At 42.6% G+C, this 26,734-nt stretch overlaps 1 protein-coding gene across 2 annotated transcripts in view; it reads left to right on the top strand.

The window, feature by feature from the left end:
• Positions 1-26,734, top strand: part of dcbld1 (discoidin, CUB and LCCL domain containing 1) — an 80,031-nt gene that overhangs the window by 11,071 nt on the left and 42,226 nt on the right. For both annotated transcript variants that reach the window (XM_008120393.3, XM_003215598.4), the window contains exon 2: positions 2,470-2,682. In XM_008120393.3, coding sequence (XP_008118600.1) covers positions 2,470-2,682 — 213 coding nt within the window. The remainder of the gene's footprint in view (positions 1-2,469; positions 2,683-26,734) is intronic.

Here is a 26,734-nt window from a genome sequence, read left to right as displayed (position 1 = left end):
GCAGAACTTGATATCACAGTATCTGAAGAGGTGTCCAGTTTCTCATCTTAATCATACTTTTTTGGGTCAGTTTCAGTTGCTTCAACTTGATGACATAGAAAAACACCTGAGTCAGTCTATCCCCTCACCTGTAAGGTTGACCCTTGTCTCTCTTGACTGATAAGATTAAGTAGAGATGTATAGATTGAGTGGCTCCTGAGGTAATAAATGCCTAGTTAAATCGGGCCTGTCACTTTGAAAAAAGGTTATAGTGCACCATATTCAGAAGAAGGTTCTCCTGGATCCATAATCACATGAGCACTACTATTTATTTATTTATTGTGTCAGAAGCAAACCGAGGGTACATTTGTAATGTATTTAAAAAACAAAGTTTAAAAACTTGGCATTATACTAAATGTCCTTTAACCAGTAGCTGGCTACTTGGAGTGCCTTTGGTATGAGCACTACTGACTCATTGGTAATATCTCTTTATTGAGCTATTATGAGTTCTGACACATTACCTGAAAAAGGAATATTTTTGGACATTCCTGGAAGATACAGATTATCTGGTTCTAACAACAACAACAACAACAAAAACAGACTGGTTTTATCTGGAGTTTAGTTTCAAGCCATAGTTCGGTAATGAAACAGGACCAACCAGTCGCCTGTTCTGAGTAATACACAGGAAGAGTATTGCCATTAATGTCTTAGGCATTTTGATGTCATTAACCTATTAGAGCAGTTCTGTAGGATGGGGATAGAAAGCACTTCTTTTGATTTTTAGTTACAGGCCCACAATTTCAAAATATAAAATGTGAAAATCTATAATCATTACTTTTTCTTAAATGAGATATCTTGGTGACTTGAAACATCTTTCTTGTCAAGGAAGAGAAAACTTGTGAACATTTGTTACATTTATAGTTTGATACAAAAACTTCTGTCACTGCTGGCCCTAGAGATAACAAACATAGTAGGAGATAATTCCAGTTGTCTTCTGTTTAAAAAAAACCTGTGATCATGCTAAAATAGAATTGAATAAAAAGCAACACCTTGTGATTTCTGCGATTTATTTAATATTTTAGACTCTCTGTTATCTTTTGACATCATTTAAATTGCTTTTCCTGCCCTGCAATATTTTGATATATAAGGTGAAATATAAAAAATAAATACTGTGAAATAAATTCCAAAAGATGAGAAACCTGGGAGGCATGGCTGATTCTGATTGCCTCTTTCTGGCAGGACTGTGGACTTGGTGTGCCAAACTTTCAGCTCCAATTTCTTTGTTTTTCTACTGTCTGACTCTTAACTCCTTCATAAAATGCAAATATATATTAATTAGTAATACTAAAGTTACTGTAGTAAAATTGTAGCCCAAAGCATTTCATCATGATGTTGTGACTCATCAGGCTACTTTGATTAATAGAATATAAATATATTTATTTGATTTACATTTCTGAATAAGAAAGTGTTCTTAAATTCCCATTAAAGTAAATACGCAAAAAGTAAGTGTTCAACATATGTTAAGCTTTTTTTGGAATCGATACATTTATAATATTGTTTTTGGCTCCATAAATCTACTCCACTATCCTTTTTAAAAATAATATACCTCCATATGTGAGACAAATAATTTCTTTCAGAATGCCCTGTGCTTTGGCCTTACATAGTATAGTACAGGGAAGATTCCTTTGCATCACCATGAATACTTGACATGGAAAAAGAGTCTTGTGTATCTATCCTGGGATGTTAAATCAGACTGATGAAATTTACTTCCAAGCATGAATATGTTTGCAACCAAATCATATTACCTGCTCTCATTTCAAGGAAAATATAGCTCTTAGAAGGGGCTGCGGTGGCACAGCAGGTTAAACTACCAAGGTACTTTATTTCCTGACTGGAAGATCGGCAGTTCAAATCTGCGGAACGGGGTGAGATCCCGTTGTTAGCCCCAGCTTCTGCCAACCTAGCAGTTCGAAAGCATACAAATGTGAATAGATCAATAGGTACTGCTTCGGCGAGAAGGTAATGGCGCCTCATGCAGTCATGACAGCCACATGACCTTGGAGGCATCATTGATTTTAATGATTGTTTTTATTGATGTTGATGTTTTTTACTGGGATAATTGTTTTTTTGCTTTGTTACTGTTTTGTTTGTTTTATCGGGCCTGGCCCCATGTAAGCCACCCCGAGTCCCTTCGGGGAGATAGGGCGGGGTATAAAAATAAATTTGTTGTTATTATTATTATTATTATTATTATTATTATTATGGACAAAACTGGTGCCATTTTTGAAATCAGCAGGCCAGATATACTCAGAAACAGATCTAACATTTGGGGTGCCAAAATTTGTGTTGTCTTTGATTTGGGGGCTCATCTCCCATTCTTCACAATTGTTTAATTATTAGGTTGAGAAATGAGGCAGAATATGTGCATTACTGTGATAAAGGCTTTTAATCATGTTTTTTTTCCCTCTCAATCCTTTCTGTTCTAAATAGGGGATGGGTGTGGACCTATGACCTTCTATCAAGATAGTGGAACTCTGGCATCCAAGAACTATCCTGGAACATATCCTAACCATACCATCTGTGAGAAGAAAATTCAGGTGTCTCAGGGGAAACGGCTGATCCTGAAAATCGGAGATTTGGACATCGAATCACAAAAATGTGAATCTAACTATCTTAGCATCCACAGCTCTACTACAGTGCATGGTATGTAAATACTGTTAAGGCTGAATTATCAGGAGAGTTAACATTGAGTAGGGGGGTGGCAGAGAAGTTCTTTTAAAGTTCATTTTAATGTGGACTGAACTAGTTTGTGCTTTCTGAACTAATACATCAAGTGGTATTTCATAGTGCTAAAACAAATACTGCCAAAACTAAAATACTGTTATTGTGTAGTTCTCCAAATTTGATCGTGCATGATGATTAAACATTGTTGAAAAACTGTATATGTTGGAGAAAAAAACAAAGAAAATGCATACTTTGAACAAAGAAGACCTCCCCCAAAGAATATATTTCATTTATTAATGCGGTATACAAAATGCAAATAAATCTTTATGTGTGTGTGTTTGTGTGTGTATATTAAAAGAAAAACATTAACAAGCCGAGCTTGGACCCAAGATGAAACTAACATGATTTTAAAAGTATGAACATCGGAAAGGGCAAAAAATCAATTTCTTTATTTTTTCTGAGTATAGAGGAAAGTAAGAAGCTATTACTATCTCACTATATCAAGATTTTTCTCAAACAAGGCTGGAAAATTAATGATTTGAAGGATTCCTTCCTCCACTTTTTGTGTCTGGTAACATAGTTCCGTTAGCATGGCTCTGTCTTGTATTGTCGCAGCACTATAAAATTACGTAAGCATGTCCTCTAGTTTGTCTTCATTATATATTCTTTAAAACATTTGGACTTTCTGTTCATACCTCTAGTGGAAATATGCCTGGGCTTTGTTTATTCCTTGCTACAGGAGCAATTACAGTTCTGTACCAAATAATCAAACTTCTAGGCCTAAAAAGGGTTCTGTAATACATGTAAAGCAGTCAAAGTATTCTTCCTTTCCTTTCATAACTTAATTTGCAATTTTTGTTCCATTTTGGGAGAAAAGCAATATACATTGAATAAGTAAATTGTAACTATTTTGCTAATGAGGGCACAGACAGGCAACTGCAAGATATGCCAGCCTCATCTGCTGTTGAAATTTTATTTTTCTATCTTTCTGGTTCTGGAGATTTCAGCAGATATTTCTTGTACACATATGCATAGATTGGTAGCCATAAGTTTCTGGAATTAAAATTTAGAAAACAAAGGAATTCTGGGATTCTTGAGAATCTGAAATCTCTACCAACAGTTTTCCTGAATAATTACAGCATTTATACACAGCTGAACCCACCTACATATTAAGAACACCAGACACTTTGGCTGTGTTAAGCCATCAGATGTATTGTAGATAAGCTTTTTGCAGGGTTCAGCCCGTTTGAATGCATGTTGTGATGGCGAAACTGTTCACATAGTAACACAGATGTAGAAAAACAAGTTAGAACAGTGGGTCAAAAGATAAAGAAAAAAGACAGAAAATAGTTGTATATGAATTTCAGAAGAGAAATGCACTCAGATTCCACCTAGAATAGGCATGCACTGTGTATCTCATGCTGTGATTTTGCTTTTAGGAATTACATTGCAACTTCTAGTTATTAAACCCAATAACATGTACCCAGTGGACAGTGATTGCAGTGATTCATAATCAGGCAGCTTGACAATGGACATTTATTCCTATGCATTTAAGCCTTCCTTCTTTTAATGTGTGTTTAAAGTTGGAATAAAGCTACAAACATGCCCTGTTGTAGAAGATAATAAGATAGCCACACTCTAATAAATGCTGTAGCCAAAATATGAGATGGAAGAAGAAGAAGATAACCCACCTCTCCTTGTAGCAGGGCACAACACACTTACAAACACATAAAAGATACTTATTTCCTCCATGTCTGTCAATTTTGAGAGTGCTAACCTTTGACTTGAACAGGGACATTTAAAAACCAAAATACACATTTTTCTCTATTTATGTGCATCAGCTCCCCCAGAACAAGGGTATCTGTACTATAATCTTTCTTGTAATTCACATTATTTAATTTTGTCTCTCTTGGCTTCCATGTTCAGTGATGAAGTGTGCTTTTACAGAATCATGTAAACTATTTCAAGGACACATAAACCTTAAGGAACCCAGTCTTCCGTGGGTTTTTCTGACCCAGTAGTCTATGCTCTGACTGGCAAGGACACAAGTGAAAATATCAGGGTTTATACCTAGGGAAACCATGTTTTCTTTACCATCTCCTCTTTAAACATTCTGTAGCTATGTTTCAGATTTTTTGAATCAAGAAACACAGAAGCCTTGTAGATTTGTACCTGCTGTATATGTAGTTTAGAAATTATCCTCTGAATTAATAGCAGAGGCTAGTACAGCCACCTCGAGTCCCTTCAGGGAGAGGGGACAGGGTATAAATAAATTATTATTATTATTACTACTACTACAGTCATCCCTCCACATTTGTAGCTTAGGCCTTTGCAAATTTGATTATCCATGGATTTGGTTAAAGTGTTCTCACTAGGAATCTCTGGGTCCTCAAATGTGATTCTATGGTCAGCTTCCAGTGGAATTCACCCATAGAGTCATGCTGAAAAACCTCAAAATTCATAGAGGAAAAAAATACCAATTTTGTTAGTCACTGTTTTTCACAATAATTCTGTCCTTCTATCCCCGGGGAACATGAAGGGCTGACTGTATTGTTCAAAATCCTTACTTTGAATTTGTTGTCGAAGGCTTTCATGGCCAGGATCACAGGATTGTTGTATGTTTTCCGGGCTGTATGGCCATGTTCCAGAAGTATTCTCCTGACGTTTCGCCCACATCTATGGCAGGCATCTTCAGAGGTTGTGGATGCCTGCCATAGATATGGGCAAAACGTCAGGAGAGAATACTTCTGGAACATGGCCATACAGTCCGGAAAACATACAACAACCCTTACTTTGAATTGTTTAAGAGCTGTTTGTTTTCCCATTGTACGATATGTATATTCATTAAAGTAAAAAAAAAGAGCATTTCCTGTCCATCATGAGTGTTTTTTTTCACTCTTGCTCAAATAATGTCTTTTCCCCTCTTCATTCTTTTCTTCCCTTTTTCTTTTTCTAAAAATCTTGAGACTGTCTGACATACACTAATGTTGTACTGTTTTGACAGACCAGCCAGCTTTAGGATGAGTCAGCTATCTTAATTTACCTGAGCAATAGACAGGTCACTGAGAAAACTGAGAAAAGTTCAGTAGAAAAGTATCTGTGGGAAAAACATGAGGCAACAACACTTGCATAATAAAGGAAAAGAAGGGAGAAGGCTAGTTTTCTCATGACCTTCAAAATAGAAAACACAAATATTCTCAATTTCCTTCTGTTTTTATCAGTGTGACAGTTTGTTCCCAGTTTAGCTTTTATAGAATATGGCTTGATATTTCTTAGCAAAGCAAGATTATCTATTTATGTTTATACTAATGAACTTTTTTCTTTCCCATAATAAAACATGAAATTGAATGTTATTATGTATGACCTCTGTATTGAATGGGGATATATTTCAGGAATCCAACCCCATGTTCCCTGGATACCTAAAATCATAGGATTGTAGAGTTGGAAGAGACCTCAAGGGCTGTCCAGTCCAACCCCTGCTACTATGTTGGAACACAGAATCAAAGCACCTCCAACAGATGGCAATTCAGCCTCTGTTTGAAAACCTCCAGAGAAGGAGACCCCATCATGCTCTAAAGCAGCATATCCCATTGTTGAACATCATTTATCATCAGGAAGTTCTTCCTAATTTTTAGGTGAAATCTTTTTTCCTGCAGTTTGAATCCATTGCTTTGTGGATAAAAGTTGACCTTATAATTTGACTATCCTTGAATCAAAAGCATGCCATAGAAACCCATAGACCTAGAGAACTCCACAAACACTTCAGAGGAGTTGGATAGAGAGAGGCTGGATTGTGGGTAAATGAAACTAGATATTGAATCAGTTGAATGAGGGACTCATACTGTACTCATACTCAGGTGAGGAATATTCATTATAGGGATGGGCGGAATTAAAATGATTTTCTACATTGGGGAGCGGAAATTGTGTAGCATGCAGGCCACATGCATGGGTTTTCTTTATCAGCTCTCTGCTTGTCTCTCCACCAGATTCCTTGCATATCCCCTAAATTTTCCAGGTGAAAAAAGTCACTCCAAAACTTCTACTTAGCATTCAGTTTCCTAAATAAGAATTATCCTAAACTCTGGAAGTAAAAAATGGAAGTTACTTCCATTTTCAGCCAAAATTGAGCCAAATGTTGTATCCTGCTGCCGCAGGAGGATAGGGGTGACAATTGATATCCATGCCCACCATGGCTACCCACCTTTGATTTAATAGCTTCTCTCAACTTGGTCCCCTTTAATGTGCATTCACCATTGGCCCTGTTGAAGTACATAGGAGTGCATTCTCAAACATCTGTAGGAATGATGGTGTTGACCATCCCTTATCTCAGAATCCAAAATAGTCTACATGGGTGACTAAAATAGTGACACCTTTTCTTTCTGATGGTGTCACGCCCAAGGCAACGGAGCACCAAGAACCGAACACTGAGGCCAATAACTATCTAATATCTTTATTAAGGAAATATATAAGAATAATAAAAACAAGTAGAAAATATAGTCCAGAAGCAGACCTATCAAATGAGGTCAAATATAGTCCAGAAATACTTTGTCCAATAAATGATATTAGAGTCCAAAGATAAAATCCAATAAACCGAAACACACTATTGCCAAGCAATAGTGAGGGGAATTGTCCAGGGTCTTTCAAGGTCCAAGGTAAAATCCACAACAAGGCTGGAAACAAAACTGGATTCTAGGAACAAGGTCCGTGACTAGGATCGAGGCAAGGCAATTCTTGAATACTTGAATAGGCAAGGCAAGGAAACTGGATTTGCGGACTTTGCGAAGTCCACACAAGGCTGGAAACACGAAATCACTCCTGAAGCTGCTCTGTTGACTCCGCACGGAACCTACCGTGCCAGGCACCTATATCTGGGCCCCGTTTTCCTGCCAAGCAGGTGTCCAGCGTTCTCTTTCCCTAGAGAACAGGAAACGAAACCCAGCTTTCTCCAGATGTGAGACTCCCTAGATTTTCCCAGGGGAAACATGGCTAATCAGTGTCTTGTTTAGCTGCAATTCTCAAACTCCTGCGAACCTGTTCTTTCACTCCCCTGTCTGCAGTATAGGACTGTCTCCTAGCAAAAGGGGGTGAGAGCTGCTCAAGGTCTGTTTTAATGGGTTCTTGGGCAAAAACATCAACATCGGGCATCTGGAAAGATTCCGGCTCTTGCTGAACCGGCGAAAACCCCATGTTTTCATCTTCATTGGCCACGATGGCACTGGGAGCAGGACTACAAGGCCCATGAGGCATCACAGATGGTTCAGAGAAGACAAACTTTTTCTTGTTCACACATAAAAATATTGTGGTTAAAATGACCTTCACACTATGTGCATAAGGTGTATACATAATGAAACATAAATTAATTTCATGTTTAGACTTCGATTGCATCTCTATGAGATTTGAATTGCATATGTGTAGCTATTCCAAAATTCAAAACACTTCTGGACCCAAGAAGTGTTTTGGATAATGGGTATTCAACCTGTAATAAATAGTATGGAGGTGGTGAACTGAAGCGTAGAAGTGGTTTTGTTATAGACGGGTTAATGCCTGTCCTGTCTGGGATGGAGTTAGGGTAGAGCCTGAGTCGTCGTCTTTCTTTGTGCCTTGGTACTCAGATGGTGTATGTGGCCCCTCCAGGATTATAGGGATTTTATGCTTTCAGATTGTATCGTCTTTAACAGTGTTTATTATTGTAAGCTACCTTAGAAGCTAAATGTTCAGATATATCAAATACATAACATTTGACTGCTGTGATAGAATCATAGAATCATAGAGTTGGAAGAGACGTCACGGGCCATCCAGTCCAACCCCTGCAAGAGGCAGGAAAATCTCATTCAAAGCACCCCCGACAGATGGCCATCCAGCCTCTGCTTAAAAGCCCCCAAAGAAGGAGCCTCCACCACAGTCCGGGGCAGAGAGTTCCACTGGAGAGTTCCACTGATATACATCCTGTAGTAACATTTCACCACCACGCTGTTTTGTGGACTGCCAGACAGGTGGTGTTGAAATGGATTTTATCCACAGATGTGCAACAAAACGAAGGCTTTGTTTCATGTCTTTGTTCAGGAGTTATTTTGATATTTCAAACTGGAATTCAGTATTTTGATCAGTCTTCAGGTTGGATCTCTTTGGTTGTTCTGGTTTTTTTAAAGTTTGCTTAAAGCAATCCTCCTGTCATACAAAGTTTTTAAAATAAACAATAGTAATTTCATAGAAATATTATATACTTCTTTATGTGTCTTCCTAGCCTAGAAATACAAATTTATTTATTTATTTACAGTATTTATATTCCGCCCTTCTCACCCCGAAGGGGACTCAGGGCGGATCACATTATAACACACATAGGGCAAACATTCAATGCCCATGAACACATCAAACAGAGACTGAGAGACACACGCAGAGGCAAGTTAACCTTCTTCTGAGGGGATGTTCGATTCTGGCCACAGGGGGGAGCAGCTGCTTCATCATCCACACTGACGGCACTTCCTCATTCCAGGTCATAAATTAGTTAATCTTGCCTCTCCACTTTATAAGTGGCACCTTATCTCCTACTTGATAGATGCAACTATCTTTCGGGTTGCTAGGTCAGCAACGAGCAGGGGCTATTTTTTATTTTTAATTGACGGGTGCTCACCCCGCCACGGGCTGGCCTCGAACTCATGACCTCATGGTCAGAGTGATTTAAGGCAGCTGCTCAACAGCTGCGCCACAATTGTGGCCCCAATGACAACAATGGCAATTTATCTAATACAACAAATCCTTGTATGTGGGATGTGGGGTTCTCTGCCCCAGAGAATTTATCCACCCCTGTTTCAAACTACAACTAAAACAATTACACTTATTCAAATGTGAGTAAGGTAAAGCGAAGAAAGAAATCAGTATATTTAACTCTGCTTTTACTGTACAGTTTTGCCAATATCAAAATCATCTCTTAATCAGATAAATGAAACAGTTTTCAAGAAATCGGGGGGGGGGGTGTTTTCTTCATGTTAGGTAATCATGCCTGTTAATTTGCACACCGAATGAATGAATAAGCAAGTAGCAGGTGGGGGAATCAGACTTAAAAAATGTTCAGGTACAGTGATAGTTTCATGGTAGCATTCGGCATCCTCTGGAAAATGCTGAGGGCATTTAGATTCTACCTTTGTTACCTGTCTGGGCCTGGCTACCATGCTTAGCCAGGTCAGCTGGATCTAGCTAGGCTTTTCTAAATTCTCCAGAGTTCCGGTATATACTTTGTGAGCATTACATTGTGGAGAAATTTACATGGCAGTGGGTAAGTCCAGATTTGTGAAACTGGGGTGCTTGTCAGCGCTACAGAAGAGCTACCTTGCTTTCTCAGCAAGGAAAACCTAGAGAAGTATGGTAGCTCCCAACATTTTGTCTCCAAATTCTGTTGGACTTCAATTCCTATAAGCCCCATCCAGCAAAGGATAAGGACCATTCGAATTGAGTGACTGCACCCAGTGGCACTTAGACAATTTTATTTTTCCACAATAAAATATTTGTAACGCACTACAAATGGTAATACAAGAGGAGTAAATTGAACAACTGCTATCCGGGTGATCTTTTGCTTTTTTTACAAATATAGTTTAATAAAATAGTACTGTGTGTATACTAATATGAGGAGGACACTTCAAGAGCTGTAATACATGGAAAATTAAGACCTGTATTTTATCCAGCAAATGGTTTTGTACTTCGTTTTGTAACTCCTTTGAATTATACTTTCATTATTAAAAGGTGAAATTAATTCAGTATAGATTTCATGGTTCCCAGCATTGTATTACAATGGGAAACAAGGAGAAAGAACAACTTTCTTCAAAAATAATTAATACCTAAATACTTTTATAGATAAAGGTAAAGGTTTCCCCTGACGTTAAGTCCAGTCATGTCTGACTCTGGGGGTTGGTGCTCATCTCCATTTCTAAGCCGAAGAGCTGGCATTGTCCGTAGACACCTCCAAGGTCATGTGGCCGGCATGACTGAATGGAGCGCCATTACCTTCCTGCCGGAGCAGTACCTATTGATCTACTCACATTGGCATGTTTTCGAATTGCTAGGTTGGCAGAAGCTGGAGCTAATAGCGGGCGCTCACTCCGCTCCCGGGATTTGAACTTGCGACCTTTCAGTCTGCAAGTTCAGCAGCTCAGTGCTTTAACACATTTCGCCACCAGGGTTCCTCTTACTTAAGTATACTTAAGGTATACTTGTATACCTTAGTAAATATTGTTGTAAGTAGTATCATATCTGGATACTTATTCAATAGAAATGTATCTGGTTTTTTCCTTCTAGTGTTTTATGAGATCATTAATTTTTATTTGGTTTTGCCTTGTGAACTGTCTCGCTGAGAATACATAAATATTCAGTTGACTTTGAATGTTTTACTTCTTGAAGTCTAATGCTCTTTACATATGAAGTTGGAGCAATCCATAATGTTAATACAGAATGACAATTATTTGCTTCTTCAAATAACTTCAAAGATTGCACATCAAATATCCATCAAATATGTATGTGGTTAGATAAATTTGATAGATAATGAATGTACTGTACTTACAATTTTTACTTTCTTCAAAGTGGAACCACCATTTTCCACAAATATACACAAAATTATTACGCCAGATTGACATGTGTGTGTGTAAAGAAATCCTTTGCAAAGTTGCTTGGATTATGAGCTCTGCAAAAAGGGAGCTGATCTTTTTGCAGAGGCAAGCCACGCCTAAAACAATGTATCTGTTTGATGCAGGTGGCTGGGAATGTCAGTTGGGATTTGAGCTTGCTAAAGAGAGCACTGGGAAGAAAGGCTCTCTAGCTACTATGCTGTATATATTGATGCTGATTGATTAGTTATTGATCTTATGCAACTACATGGACATTGTATGATTGCAGAACTGTTTTGTATTTCAACTCAACAAGCAAGAGTAAAGTTTCCTTTGTTCATTTCAATTCCTCTGCCTGGTCTGATTTTCTTTGCACATGGTGTTATCTGGATGCTACTGATTCCGCTATACTCTCACCTGGTAACAGGTTATGGGCCCAGTGTAACCCAGTACAAACCAGTTTAACCCATTATTATTTTTGCAAAGACTTTAGGAGAGGAATCTATTTTTGTACTTTACTTTTTTGTGAGTCTGGACTCTGGAGGATGGATCCAGGAGTGAACATTGCAGCATTCCCTATCGCCAGGTTGAATGGCGGGAACTACTCCGTGTGGAAGATTTCGCATGGAGAGTTACCTGAGGAGGGAATCTCTGTGGGACTATGTCGTGAACCCACCACCACAGGAAACATCAGCGGAACAGCATAGGGCCTTGGACAAGGCAAAAGCAAGTCTCATCATCGGAGTGGACGATGACCAACTCATTCATGTCAGCAGTTTGCCCACTGCACATGACATTTGGAAGCGGCTGAAGGGAGTGCATGTCTCAGATTCTGCAGCAACAGTGGCTGTACTAGCGAGGAGGCTGTACATGAAGCGTCTCCAGAGAGGAGAGGAGCTGAGAGACCATCTGCAGACATTGCAAAGCTTATTTGTGGAACTGGAGCAAAGAGGCTTCATGCTCACGGAAGCAAATAAGTGCTTTATTGTGTTATCCTCCATGGACGATTCTTTTGATGGAATTGTGAATTCCTTAGAATCACTCCCACAAGCGCAGCTGAACCTGCAGTACATTTCTTCTTGTCTTCTTGCGGATTGGCAAAGAAGAAAAGATCGGCTTTTGGAGACTACAAGAGTGACCAGTCGGGTCCAACAAAGGCGGCCAGCTGGGGAGACAGCGGAGCAAGAAAGAGAGACAGTTTGTGCCGTGAGAAGGTGTTTTATTTGCAATTCTTTAAAGCACTTGAAGAAGGACTGTCCAAGACTACGGGTCAAGCCGAAGGAGGAGCAGCTTCATCAGAGGAAGGATCCTGTGCACGTAAGGGTTGTTCAAGCCAGCACAAGCCCAGAACTGAAAGGGGACTTTCAAATTGATTCAGGGTGTTCACAACATATTGTTAATGACAAGACTTTATTTAGAACATTTAGTAAGCAGAATGGTTTTAGTGTGACACTTGCTGATGGGAAACACTACCCGGTTCAGGGAAAGGGAGAAGTTTTTGTAGAGGGTTTGGGAGAAACCTTACAAAATGTGTATTATGTTCCAGAAATTGATTTTAACCTCATATCAGTGATGAAACTGGATAGTGAGGGGTTTGATGTCTTATTTTCGGGAGGTAAGGTTAAAATCCTGAAAGGGACTAAATTGTATGGAACAGGGTCAATACAGAAAGGTATGTATGTGCTAGATCCAAAGGATGCAAGTAATGTAAACTTAGTGAGCAAGAATACTCCATTGCATCACAGGTGCATCCATGAATAACATAGAGTTTTAGGGCATCCAAGTTTTGGAGTGCTTTACAAAATGCAGGAATGCAGTGAGGGTCTGGAATTGCAGGACTGCAAACATTTTCTAGATTGTACAGTTTGCAAAGGTACAAAGGCACAGTCTGCACCAGTAAGTAAGAAAAGCTTGAGGAAGTCAGAGAAGCCTTTTCAATTGGTGCATGCAGATTTGATAGGACCATTCCATCCTAGCAAAGGAGGGGCAATTTATTGTTTATGTATTCTTGATGACCATTCTAATTTTGCGTGGAGCTTTTTGTTAAAGAATAAGAGTGAATTTTTTGAAATTTTTAAGAACTGGGTTGCTTATGTGAAAAGACAGTTCGGAGTTGATGTACAGGCCTTGCAAACAGACAGGGGAGGTGAATTTACATCACACAGTTTGCAAAGATTCTTGCAAAGTCAAGGAATCAAACACAGGAAAACGTGCCCATACCAAAGTGCTGAGAATGGTAAAATAGAGAAGTTTGTGAGGAAAATCCAAACGGTCAAGGACTCTTTTAAAAGACTCTGGACTTGCCAGGAATTTGTGGGGCGAGGCTATGATGACAGCAAATTATTTGATAAATAGAATATGGTCTAAACCTGTTCAAAACACCCCATATTTTCTGTTGTATGGTAAGAAGCCACCCTTAGGACATTTGAGAGCATTTGGGACACAAGCGTGGGTTTTAGTGCCCAAAGCAATTAGGAGGAAGGGGCAGGAGAAGTCGAGGAAGCTAGTCATGGTGGGATATGCTCAAGGAGCAAAGGCATGGAGATTCTTAGACAGGGACGGATCTATAGTAATTTCCAGATCTGCAAATTTTGCCTGTCCACAAAGTTGGGACAAAATTCATGCAAACCATGAGGTGTTTCTCCCAATGTTAAATGAGGGAACTCTAGGGAAAACACAAGCCTCGGAGGAAAATGCTAGCGCAGTAACTCCTATTACTCCTCAACACATAAAGGGTCAAGAAACCAGAGAATTTAAGGAATCCGAGTCAGAAGAGGATCAGGTAGAGAGTGACCAAGAAGATCCTGGGGAAGGCACAAGTCAAGGCACAGAACTCAGGAGATCCACAAGGGCTAGGAAGATTCCTGAAAGGTTTAAAAAGGAATGTGTAAAGATGTGTCTGGTAACTGACAAACCTCAGACTTTTGAAGAAGTTGAAAAATTGCCTCATGGAGAAAAAGAGAAATGGCTGCAGGCCATGGATGAGGAATTAGAAAGCATGAGGAGATTAGATGTATTTAAACCAGCTAAGTTACCAGAGGGTGCAAAGCCAATAGAGACAAAATGGGTTTACAAGCAGAAGGTGAACTCAGAGGGGCAAGTGCGGTACAAAGCACGGTTAGTAGCGCGTGGGTTTACTCAGAGGAAGGACATTGATTATTCGGAAGTATACTCACCTACTCTGAACCCAAATTCATTAAGAATTGCCCTGAGTATAGCAGCGAGTTTAAAGTTGAAGGCTAATCACTTTGATGTCAGTACGGCTTACTTGAATGCTCCTTTGAGGGAGGACATTTATATAACATCACCTGGAATCAAAGGCGATGAGTCAAATTCATATTTCAAGCTACAGAAGGCCCTTTATGGATTACGTCAATCTGGATTAGCGTGGTACGATTGCCTCAGTGAAACGTTACTGAAAATGGGTTTTGTTGGGAGCAGAACTGACCCATGTGTATATACCAGGAATGTTAATAGAGAGTATCAAGTTCTGTTAGTTTATGTAGATGACCTATGTTTTATTGCGAAGACTGATAAAGAGGTCAATCATTTTGCTGATGAGTTAAAGCAAAAGTTCCAGATAAAAGATCTTGGGCCAATGCAGTATTTCCTGGGGTTGCATATCATGAGGACTGAGCAAGGAGGTTATGTGCTAAGTCAGAAAGGAAAGATATTGCATGTATTAAAAACCATGAGAATGGAAGATTGCAAGGGTGTCCAGTCACCTATGATTTTGGGATTTCAAAACGAAGTTGAGAATGCTGAACCACTTCAACAGAAGGATTTATACAGAAGTGTAATTAGTCAGTTACTGTACATAAGTAATTACACACGTGTTGATGTTGCTTTCTGTGTAAATTTCTTAAGCAGGTATGTAAGTAACCCGACCACAGCAGCATGGAACGGTCTCAAATGGTTGTTAAGATATTTGAAAGAGACCCAGAATTTCTGTTTAGTTTTGAATCCTGGTGATTCTTTAATTTTAGAAGGCTATGATAGATAGTAGGCTTGATCGATCCATGAAAAATTTGATTCTAAACTCGTTTCAAAACTAGAGGGGGCATTTTTTCGTTTTTGTTGCTAATAACGAATTTGGCCCCCAAAATTTTTCGAAATTAACGAAAATTCGTTATTTTCGAAATTAATTCGTTAATGGCGGACGCGCATGCGCGGTGGCCCAAAAACAGCCCGAAGGGGGGGGGGGACTTAGGGGGCTCTCCCGCCCTCATTTTTTGAGTGATCTTCTTCAAACTTGGTACAGTGGTAGAACACATTTAACACTGATAGCTCACCAAAATGTGGAACGTTTCCCTTATCCTCTGATTTTTGGCAAATTTTCATAGCTTTTATAATAAACCATTTTTTAATAATTGCAGAAATCTGTTCCTGGTTTGAAAGTCTTATTTCCTGTTAAATTGGGTTGTCTTTACTGTGAAAGTCATTGCTCTACTTTAGAAACTTTGTTTTTGTGGCTGAAACTTTGTTAAATTGGTGTAGTCCCTGCATATGTGTGTGTGTAAAGGTATCCCTTGACGTTAAGTTCAGTCATGTCTGACTCTGGGGGTTGTGCTCACCTCCATTTCTAAGCCCAAGAGCCAGTGTTGTCCATAGACACCTCCAAGGTCATGTGGTCGGCATGACTACATGGAGTGCCATTACCTTCCCGCCACAGCGGTACCTATTCATCTACTCACATTGGCATGTTTTCAAGCTGCTAGGTTGGCAGAAGCTGGAGCTAACAGCGGGCGCTCACTCTGCTCCCGGGATTTGAACCTGGGACCTTTCAGTCTGCAAGTTCAGCAGCTCAATGGTCTTTGCCTTGGCTGCCTTCCAGATCAGGCTTATAACCAGCCTATTATGGGCCACAAATTAAAGAAAATTCAATCCCATTTAAGCACAACATGAACAGTTTTGATGCCAAAACCATAAACTCTGTTTATTAAACTCTACGATCCAAACTTTAGAACAACTTGCAAACAATTGAAGGTTAGACCACAGTAATAATAACCAATTCTATTCCTTTCCAAAATTTAAACATAAAATAGTATCTTTCTTTCCAATAGCATATAAAATTTTCCTTTCTTTACAAAACAAAATTCTAGACAGTAGCCATTTAGAAGATATTTCTATATTTTCCCTGCAAAGGATAGGGCTGCATCCCTCTGGAGACACACATGATAACCCGGACATGATATAAGGCACTTATATACGTTAAATAAACATGATGTCATTGCATATATAAAAGAAGCATGATATTAGGCAATTATAGTTGCAAATAATATAATTAAACATGTAAAAATTATACATCCATACATAAAAGAAACATGTAAAGTAACTGCATATATAAAACACAATATAAAATATGATATAAGGCAATTACAGATGTCAAAGGAACGTGATATTACATATGTAAAAAACATGATTATATGTATAAAAAAGCATGATACAAGGTGTCAGGATCTAGGCTGCTGGGCACCAATAACCATACACTGAGGCCAGATTCTATCTAATATTGTGATGACCCATGGGCCTTGTAGTCCTGCTCAGGACATTGTAATTCCTGATGAAGATGAAAACTTGGGTTTTTTACCTTCCCAGTCTGAACTGGATTCCTCTCAGCCAGATCTTTCCCAGGCAGATCTGGGAACCTTGCACCTGCAAGAAAGTTGTCTCCCAGAAGTATGTCAAACAAGCCCAGAGCCTACTTCTCCCGTATTCTTGCGCCGGGAGTTTTGTAAACAACAGAGAAGTTTGGATTCAGCTTCGCGCAGGAGTGCAAGGATTGCAGCTAAGAATGTGGCCAATTAAGACTGCTTCTCGTGAGAATCTTTGGGGAGTCTCACATCTGGTCTCAGAGTTAGCTTTCGGTTCTGATTCCCAGAGAACTGCTTCGGCGGGAAAGCTAGACTCTATTTAGGTGTTTTACCCGCGTAGTAACTTCGCGGAGTCAATTCGTCAGCCTACGGAGCGGGTCGTGTCTGGACAGCGCGCTCCGATTCAAGCCTCGCTCTCGCTCAAGCCTTGCCTTGCTATCCAGCCTTCGCCTTGCTTCCCAGCCTTTGTTTACCTACGGACTTTGCCTTGTTTCCCAGGACCAATCCTTGCCTTGTACCACGGATTTTACCAAGTTATTCCACGGACCTTGTTCTTGTTCCTAGTTACCTTGTTCCACGTTCAAGCCTTGTTTCAAGTATCAAGTTATTTCCTAGCCTCGCTCAAGTTTCATGGACTAAAGGACCTTGTCATCTCCCCTCACTTTGCTTGGCAAAGTGAGTGTTTCGGTTATTGGATTACAACTTTGGACCTTAATATTTCTTATTGGACATTGCTTTCTTGGACTAATTCTGACCTTTCCTGAAAGGTCTAATTCTGGACTATTTTCTACACTTGTTTTTATTAACTTTATATATTCCTTCAATAAAGATATTAGATAGATTCTGGCCTCTGTGTATGGTTATTGGTGCTCTGCAGCCTGGGTCTTGACAGTTTGACTCCGCCACCCTAAGCACCAATTAACCTCGGCCAGAATGTCTACCGGAGTCGTACCTGGGCCGAGCGGCCAGCCGATTACCTACACCATCGACAAGGAGGAGGTGGACCGAATCCGTGATAAGCTCAATGCACAGGATGGAGAAATAAGGGGTTTGAAGGAACGCGGAATTCGTCTTCCGGCCATGGCGTTGCCAACCAAGTTTACTGGAGAAGCTTCTAAGGTTCATGTCTTCCGTCGCCAATGTCAAGCTTATCTAGAGGCCCGTGCTGCCGAGTTTCCCCAAGAAGACATCAAAGTGGCATGGGTTTACAGTCTTCTAGACGGGCCAGCGGCCAGCTGGGCGACGGCACTGTACGACCAAGCCTCTCCACACCTAAGATCAGCGCAACGCTTCTTGGACCACCTCAAGGAGACTTGGGGAATCGAGGACAATTTGGAGGCAGCCGGTCACAAACTCCGTCGCCTTTTCCAAGGAGACAGACCTATGTCTCAGTATATAGCCGAGTTCCGAGTGCTGGCCCACAACACCGGCTGGAACGATGTAGCCCTCAGGGGACAATTCCGGGAGGGTCTCAACATTGAAATGCTGGAAGAAATCTCCAAGGTGGATCCTCCCCAGACCCTCGAGGCACTCATTGATCAATGTTTACGGGCTGAAGTCATGATTGCCAACAGGAAACAGTGGGTTCGAGGCCAGGGCGGTAGAGCCGGGGCAAAACCCCCCGCTCCCGCCAGCGTTCAGCCACGTCCGGTCTGGAGACCCCCACCGCCAACCCCATACCCCAGAGGGAGCGAGGAGGTGCCGATGCAGTTGGGCAATGTGCGTCCCAGACTAGATGCCGCCGAGAAGGCCCGTCGTCAACGCTTAAACCTCTGCTGGTACTGCGGGAACGGGGGCCACTTCGCCAGAGAGTGCCCAGCCAAAGGGAAGCCTGCCGCCCGTCTTGCGGCGGCGTCCTCCACGGAGACGAAGACGTCTGAGCCGACTGGCACACAGCCGGCGGGGGAAGCCAACGACCGGGTGTAGAGAGGCTCGCCAACCCGGTCAAAAAATCCATCCAAGAGCCGCCAACCGGGGTCCTGTTCCTTCTCGTGGTCACATTATGGTCAGCAAAAAGGGGACCCGTCATGATCCACGCCATGATAGACTCTGGAGCTACCAACAATTTCATCGATAGAGAGTATGCCGACTCTCTGGGATTACAATATCATGATTTCAAGAATGCCCGTGTGGTGCAAGCCATAGACGGCCGCCCCCTCAAGACGGGCCCCGTAAGTCAGTGGTCGGAACCCACCAGGATGTGGATAAGGGAACATATGGAAGAGATTTCCTTCTTTGTTACCGAGGTTCCTCATTTCCCTGTGATTTTGGGAATTCCATGGCTGACTCTCCACGACCCTAACATCTCCTGGTCCAACAGAGAACTGCAGTTTGCTTCACCGTACTGCCAAAACCATTGCCTCGTAGCCAAGGTATGCCACGCCACGGACACCGAGCCCATCATCACCTTGCCAAAGAAGTACTCCGAGTATTGGGATGTATTCAATGAGAAAGAAGCCGAAAAATTACCCCCACATAGACCTTATGACTGTGCCATTGACTTGGTGGAGGGGGCCCCGATCCCGCGAGGGCATCTCTACTCCCTGACTGAACCAGAGCAAGAAGCTCTCAGGGAATTCCTAGAGACAAACCTTCGCAAGGGATTCATCAGACCCTCTCAATCCCCAGCCGCCTCCCCAGTGATGTTTGTGAAGAAGAAGTCAGGGGAACTACGCTTGGTGGTGGACTACAGAGCATTGAACAATATCACCAAGCGGAACAGCTATCCCCTGCCCTTAATCTCGGATCTATTGGATCGGCTTCGAGGAGCCAAGGTTTACACCAAGCTGGATCTTCGGGGGGCTTACAACTTAGTTCGCATCAGGGAAGGGGACGAGTGGAAGACCGCCTTCCAGACCAAATTCGGATTATTCGAGTCCCGAGTTATGAATTTCGGTTTATGCGGAGCCCCCGCAACGTTCCAGCATTTTGTCAACGACATTTTTCAGGACTATCTAGACAGGTTCTTGATAATCTACCTGGACGATTTTTTGGTGTTTTCTAGATCACAATCAGAACATGAGAACCACGTCAAAATGGTGTTACAACGATTGCGGGATCATGGACTTTATGCCAAGCTGGAAAAATGCGCCTTTGATCTACAAGAGGTAGATTTCCTTGGTTACCGCATCTCGCCTCTAGGGCTTTCCATGGATCCAGCCAAGGTTTCAGCAGTATTGGAATGGCGGGCGCCAACTAACAAGAAAGAGGTGCAGCGTTTCTTGGGGTTCGCGAACTATTACCGCAAGTTCATTCCAGATTTTGCCCGCTGGTCCGACCCCATCACTAGCTGCATCCGTGGAAAGCAGCCTTTCCGCTGGACTGATCAAGCAGAGAAAGGGTTCCAGCAACTAAAGAAACTATTCACCTCCCAGCCAATTCTACAGCACCCAAATCCTGGAACCCCTTTTGTGGTGCAGGCGGACGCCTCTGATGTGGCAATTGGGGCTGTACTCTTACAACCGGTGGGAGATCACCTCCATCCCTGTGCCTTTTATTCTCGTCAACTAACCACACCAGAGAGGAATTACACCATTTGGGAAAAAGAACTACTGGCCATAAAGGCAGCCTTTGAAACTTGGAGACATTGGCTAGAAGGGGCCAAATTTCCCATTGAAGTCCACACTGATCATCGTAATCTAGAACATCTAAGAACTGCCCGCAAACTAAATCAGAGGCAGCAACGTTGGGCTTTATTCTTTGAACGTTTCAACTTCCAGATCCATTATGTGACCCCAGCCCAAACCAAGCAAGCAGACGCCCTGTCACGTAAACCGGAATACGCTGCAGGACGCAAGGAGACCTTTGAATCCCAACTGCTACAACCCGAGAACTTTGCCACGCTCACGGTGGGGAACACCAAATCCATTCCCATTGGTTCAACTTCCCCTACTCCAGGACCCATCTGTGCTCAAGAAATCAGGGCTAGTCAGCAAGCAGATGCCTGGGCGCAGGACCAACTTCGCCAAGGTCTGCACTTTCCCTTTTCGCTTAAAGATGGGCTGCTCTGCTATAGAAATCATGTTTATATCCCACCCGGACCGGGCAGGGAAAAAGCGCTTCGTCTGTGTCATGACTGCAAACCAGCAGGACACTTCGGACTATTTAAAACTATGCATTTGATCCTAAGGGATTTTTGGTGGCCCAAGATCCGCAAGGATGTGGAAAAATATGTCAACACCTGCCCAGTATGCCAGCGCTCCAAGATACGAAGGGAGAAGCCCTCAGGGCTTTTACACCCCCTTCCTACCCCATCTCGCCCATGGGAAATAATTTCCGCGGATTTCATCACTGACCTACCACCTTCCTGTGGATTCACCACGATTTTGGTGGTGGTGGACCTTTTCACCAAGTTAGCCCATTTCATTCCCTGTGAAGGCCTCCCCACGGCCAAAGAAACTGCGGATCTATTTCTTCAACATGTTTTCAGACTACATGGATTGCCCAAGAGTTTAGTCACAGACCGTGGATCTCAATTCACCTCTCGTTTTTGGAAGGCACTACAAAAACTATTGGGCATAGACTCTCGCTTATCTTCAGCTCATCATCCCCAAACAGATGGGCAAACGGAGCGCACCAATGCCACTTTGGAGCAGTATCTTCGCTGTTATGTAAACTACCAACAGGACAATTGGGCTTCTCTGTTACCACTGTCTGAGTTTGCCTACAACAATGGAGTTCAAGCTTCTACAAAAGAAACGCCGTTCTTTGCAAACTACGGCTTCCATCCACGTTTCTTTCCCCCTGTCATTGAAACTTCAGAAGTTCCCGCAGCAGAGGATTGGCTGCAGGAACTCACAGCGGTGCAACAACTTTTGCTCCAGCAACTGGACCAAGCCAAGGAGGACTATAAACGCCACGCTGACAAACATCGCCAGCCGGGCCCCGAAATCAAGGTAGGAGATCGGGTTTTTCTGTCCACTCGCTTCCTGCCCTCCCACCGCCCCTGCCGGAAGTTAGATGCCCGTTTCATTGGCCCCTATCCAGTGGTGGCGCAACTTAACCCCGTGACTTTCAAACTCCAACTTCCGCGTTCAATGCGCATTCACCCAGTGTTTCACCGTTCCCTGCTCCTTCCGGCGGATGGTGTGCGACCTGATACAGACCAACCGGCCCCCCCTCCTGTTTTGATGAATGGGGAGGAGGAGTTCGAGGTTGAGGACATTTTGGATTCTCGCTTTCACCGCCGCCGCCTACAATATCTCATTGACTGGGTGGGTTTTGGCCCTGAGGAACGCTCCTGGGAAGACGCCTCCACAGTCCATGCTCCTGATCTAACCCGTCGCTTTCATCAGACCTATCCCACCAAACCACGACCTCGCGCCTCGGGGAGAGGGCCCCAGTTTGGGAGGGGCCTTGAGGAGGGGGATAGTGTGATGACCCATGGGCCTTGTAGTCCTGCTCAGGACATTGTAATTCCTGATGAAGATGAAAACTTGGGTTTTTTACCTTCCCAGTCTGAACTGGATTCCTCTCAGCCAGATCTTTCCCAGGCAGATCTGGGAACCTTGCACCTGCAAGAAAGTTGTCTCCCAGAAGTATGTCAAACAAGCCCAGAGCCTACTTCTCCCGTATTCTTGCGCCGGGAGTTTTGTAAACAACAGAGAAGTTTGGATTCAGCTTCGCGCAGGAGTGCAAGGATTGCAGCTAAGAATGTGGCCAATTAAGACTGCTTCTCGTGAGAATCTTTGGGGAGTCTCACATCTGGTCTCAGAGTTAGCTTTCGGTTCTGATTCCCAGAGAACTGCTTCGGCGGGAAAGCTAGACTCTATTTAGGTGTTTTACCCGCGTAGTAACTTCGCGGAGTCAATTCGTCAGCCTACGGAGCGGGTCGTGTCTGGACAGCGCGCTCCGATTCAAGCCTCGCTCTCGCTCAAGCCTTGCCTTGCTATCCAGCCTTCGCCTTGCTTCCCAGCCTTTGTTTACCTACGGACTTTGCCTTGTTTCCCAGGACCAATCCTTGCCTTGTACCACGGATTTTACCAAGTTATTCCACGGACCTTGTTCTTGTTCCTAGTTACCTTGTTCCACGTTCAAGCCTTGTTTCAAGTATCAAGTTATTTCCTAGCCTCGCTCAAGTTTCATGGACTAAAGGACCTTGTCATCTCCCCTCACTTTGCTTGGCAAAGTGAGTGTTTCGGTTATTGGATTACAACTTTGGACCTTAATATTTCTTATTGGACATTGCTTTCTTGGACTAATTCTGACCTTTCCTGAAAGGTCTAATTCTGGACTATTTTCTACACTTGTTTTTATTAACTTTATATATTCCTTCAATAAAGATATTAGATAGATTCTGGCCTCTGTGTATGGTTATTGGTGCTCTGCAGCCTGGGTCTTGACAAATATCTTTATTAAAGGAATATATAAAGTCAATAAAAACAAGTGTAGAATAAAGTTCAGAAGCAGACCTTTCAAATGAGGCCAAATATAGTCCAGCAGATTATTGTCCAATATGAAATATTAGAGTCCAAAGATTATAATCCAATAACCGCAACACACGCTTTGCCAAGCAAAGCGTTGGGAAAACAGAAAAAGTCTTGAATCCAATGAAGCTTGACACAAGGCTGAAAGTTACTTGGAACGTGGCTGGAGCTGTGGCTAAAGGCAAAGCAACTTGAAGCATGGAACAAGATCTGTGGTAAATCCGTGAGACGAGGACAAGGCTTGGAACTAGATTCAGGAGGCAAGGAACAGGATTCGAAGTCCACACACACATGACCTCTCTCCAGGAGCTGACGAATTGACTCCGCAAGGAATCCTTCGCGCAATTTCCCTATATTGGGTCTCGTTTCCCCAAACAACAATCACTTTCCCTAGAGAACAGGGAGCGAAGGAAACCAGCTTGCAGGTGCAAGACTCCCCGTATTTTCTCAGGGGAAATACTTCTAATCAGTGGCATATTTGGCAGCAAGGCGAGCACTACTTCTAAATTTTTCTCTCGATCCTCTATCAGTCGTGTAAGCCTGTTTTCTCCCATAAGGGGGAGAGTTCCCACCAAGGTCAGGTTTAATTGGTTCTTGGACTAGAACTTCAGGCAGCTGCCAAGGCTCTGACTCCGACCGGAAATCTGGGGAAAACTCCATATTTTCCTCCTCATCTGCCACAATACTGTCAGGAATAGGACTGCAGGGCCCATGAGTCATCACACTAGGCAACTGACACATCTAAAAGAAACACAATATAATTAACCTAGGTACAACAAATGTGAAAGAAGGCAACAATATACATAAAAAAACATTTCTGGACTCACAAATGTAGTCTAAGAGAATTGGGCTTCCATTCTCCAAACCTGAAACAAAGTGGGAGGAAATGTAAAGAGTGTTAATGATGCTCGAAATCAAATGTTGTTCTTTTACAAAGTCAAACTAAAACTAAGAATAAATGCTTCGGTCTTCTCCTGATCTTCTTATCTCCTCACCTTGCGTCCAGCCGAGTTACGTCCGCACTTGCGATACAGCGACCTCTTCCCTTGGCTCAGTGGGCAGTATTTTAAAGTATGGGCCTTTTCGCCCGTGGCACCGCAGAGCGGACAGGTGTATTTGCGCAAGATGGGGCACTCCACGGTGCCGTCCATCCCCTTCAGCCGGTGGGACGAATAGACCTGCTTGGATTCCCCGTTGTGTTTGCAGAAATTGCAAATCTCCTTGTTTTGGGAAGCCTGGCCATTGGCACTACCTTTGGAGCTCTTGCTGCTGGAACCGCTTCCATTAACCCATTGTGATGCTGTTTCAAAGTTGTCCTCGTTGAGGACTAGCTGCATGTCGTACTCCATTGTGTCCCAACTCTGAGATGGAAATGGGACCTTCTTGCGTTCCGCGATGATCTCCGTAACCACTTTCGCAAGGCTCAGATAGCCCTTCCATCTGTCAAACTCCCTGAACATGGAAGGGGCATAATGTGGCACGTGCATGGCTGATCTGGAGAGCATGGTGCCAATTCTACCCTGGTGTGGACACACACTGAATGCCACATATTGGAGGCGGAGTCTTTGTTTTATATATAAGGGGAGGGGTTCCAAACCTTTCACATTGGACCCTCCCATCTATTTTTACCCTCCTTTGCCCTAGATTTAACCCCCACATGTCTAGACAATCACAGCTTTTCAAGGAAGAGTTTGGTTTTTCCAATTTTTTCACTTCGGAGGTAATGCCACAGTTTCTCCCTTGAGGCAGTGGTTCTCGACTTGTGGGTCCCCAGATGTTTTGGCCTTCAACTCCCAGAAATCCTAACAGCTGGTAAAATGGCTGGGATTTCTGGGACTTGTAGGTAAAAACACCTGGAGATCCACAGGTTGAGAAACACTGCCTTAAGGGAACGTTAGCAGTTGTGGTTCTGTTTGTCCATCCAAGAATGAGTTGAATTTCTGCCTTGGATGAAATAGCAACATTGCACATCCAACGTTTGCAAAAGTCCTGAAGGACGGATCCAGTAATGATGAAGCCTGCAAGAGTGTTATATTGCTTTTGCATGGCAGAATAGCATTGGACTGGATGGTCTCTTCTACCTTTATGATTCTATGATGTTTGGCGCCATGACTCTATGATTCTATCATTTTAGGATTCTAGGACTTTTGGGATGATTCTGTTACTTGGTTCTTTGAGTCTATGACTTTAGGGACCATGTTTCTATTATTCCATGACTTCTGTGACCATATTTCTATGACTTTTGTGACCATTCATGGGCCATCTGGCTAGTATTCCGGGACGGTAAATGATTTATCGGTTACAGCACCAGATATTTCTGGATACAGTAGAGTCTCGCTTATCCAACATTAACGGGCCAGCAGAACGTTGGATAAGCAAATATGTTGGATGATAAGGAGACATTAAGGAAAAGCCTTTTGAACAGCAAATTAGGTTATTTTACAAATTAAGCCCCAAAAAATCTTGTTTAACAGCAAATTAGACAGAAAAGGTAGTTCAATACGCAGTAATATTACGTAGTAATTACGAATTTAGCAACAAAATATCACAATATATTGAAAACATTGACTACAAAAATAAGTTGGATAATCCAGAACATTGGATAAGCGAGTGTTGGATGAGTGAGACTCTACTGTATATTGTTTTTGCATGGCAGAATGGCGTTGGACTGGATGGTCTCTTCTAGCTTTATGATTATATGATGTTTGGTGCCATGTTTCTATGATTCTATCATTATGTTGTCGAGCAATTTAGAACAGTATAGGATACCGCTAACTGTTTCTTTGAGTGGTGTTCTGTGGAAACACAACCCGCCCATCCTCCCCCGCTGATTTCATGAAAATAAAAGAAAAGAAAGAATAAGCCACATCCGGCAAGGCCCACACACTGAAATACTAGGCCGGCCATCGTTGGCCGGCAAGCTTCCCTGACTGGAAGAAATAGAGGCCGCCGCCCCAAAGAAGGGTTCTGTGCAAGATTGCACCAAGGGGTAAAGAACGACAGCCGCGAGAGAAGACAGAGGCGGTGCATCGTGGGAAACACGTCGACCACGTAGGACGACAAGGCCCACACGTTGAAATACTAGGCGTGCGACCGTTGGCCGGCACGCTTCCCTGTGAGGAAGAAAGAGGGGCCGTCGCCCCAAAGGAGGCTTCTGTGCAAAATCGCATAAAGGGCTAAAGAAAGACAGCCGGCGAGAGAAGAGAGAGGCGGTGCATCGTGGGAAACCCGACCACGTAGGCCGAGAGGCAGCAAAAAGAAAAGAAAAGAAAAGAAAAGAAAGAAAAAAGCCACAGGCGACAAGGCCCATACATTAAGCCGGGCCGGCCACTGTTTGCCGGCACGCATCCCTGAGAGAGAGAGAGAGAGAGAAAAAAAACCAGAGGACACCGCCCCAAAGGAGGCTTCTGTGCAAAAT

The sequence above is a fragment of the Anolis carolinensis genome, chromosome 1 (assembly GCF_035594765.1).
Source record: "Anolis carolinensis isolate JA03-04 chromosome 1, rAnoCar3.1.pri, whole genome shotgun sequence".
In the NCBI taxonomy this organism is placed as follows: domain Eukaryota; kingdom Metazoa; phylum Chordata; class Lepidosauria; order Squamata; family Dactyloidae; genus Anolis; species Anolis carolinensis.
Note: the sequence above shows the minus strand (reverse complement) of the source record. Positions and strands in the feature narration are given on the sequence as shown.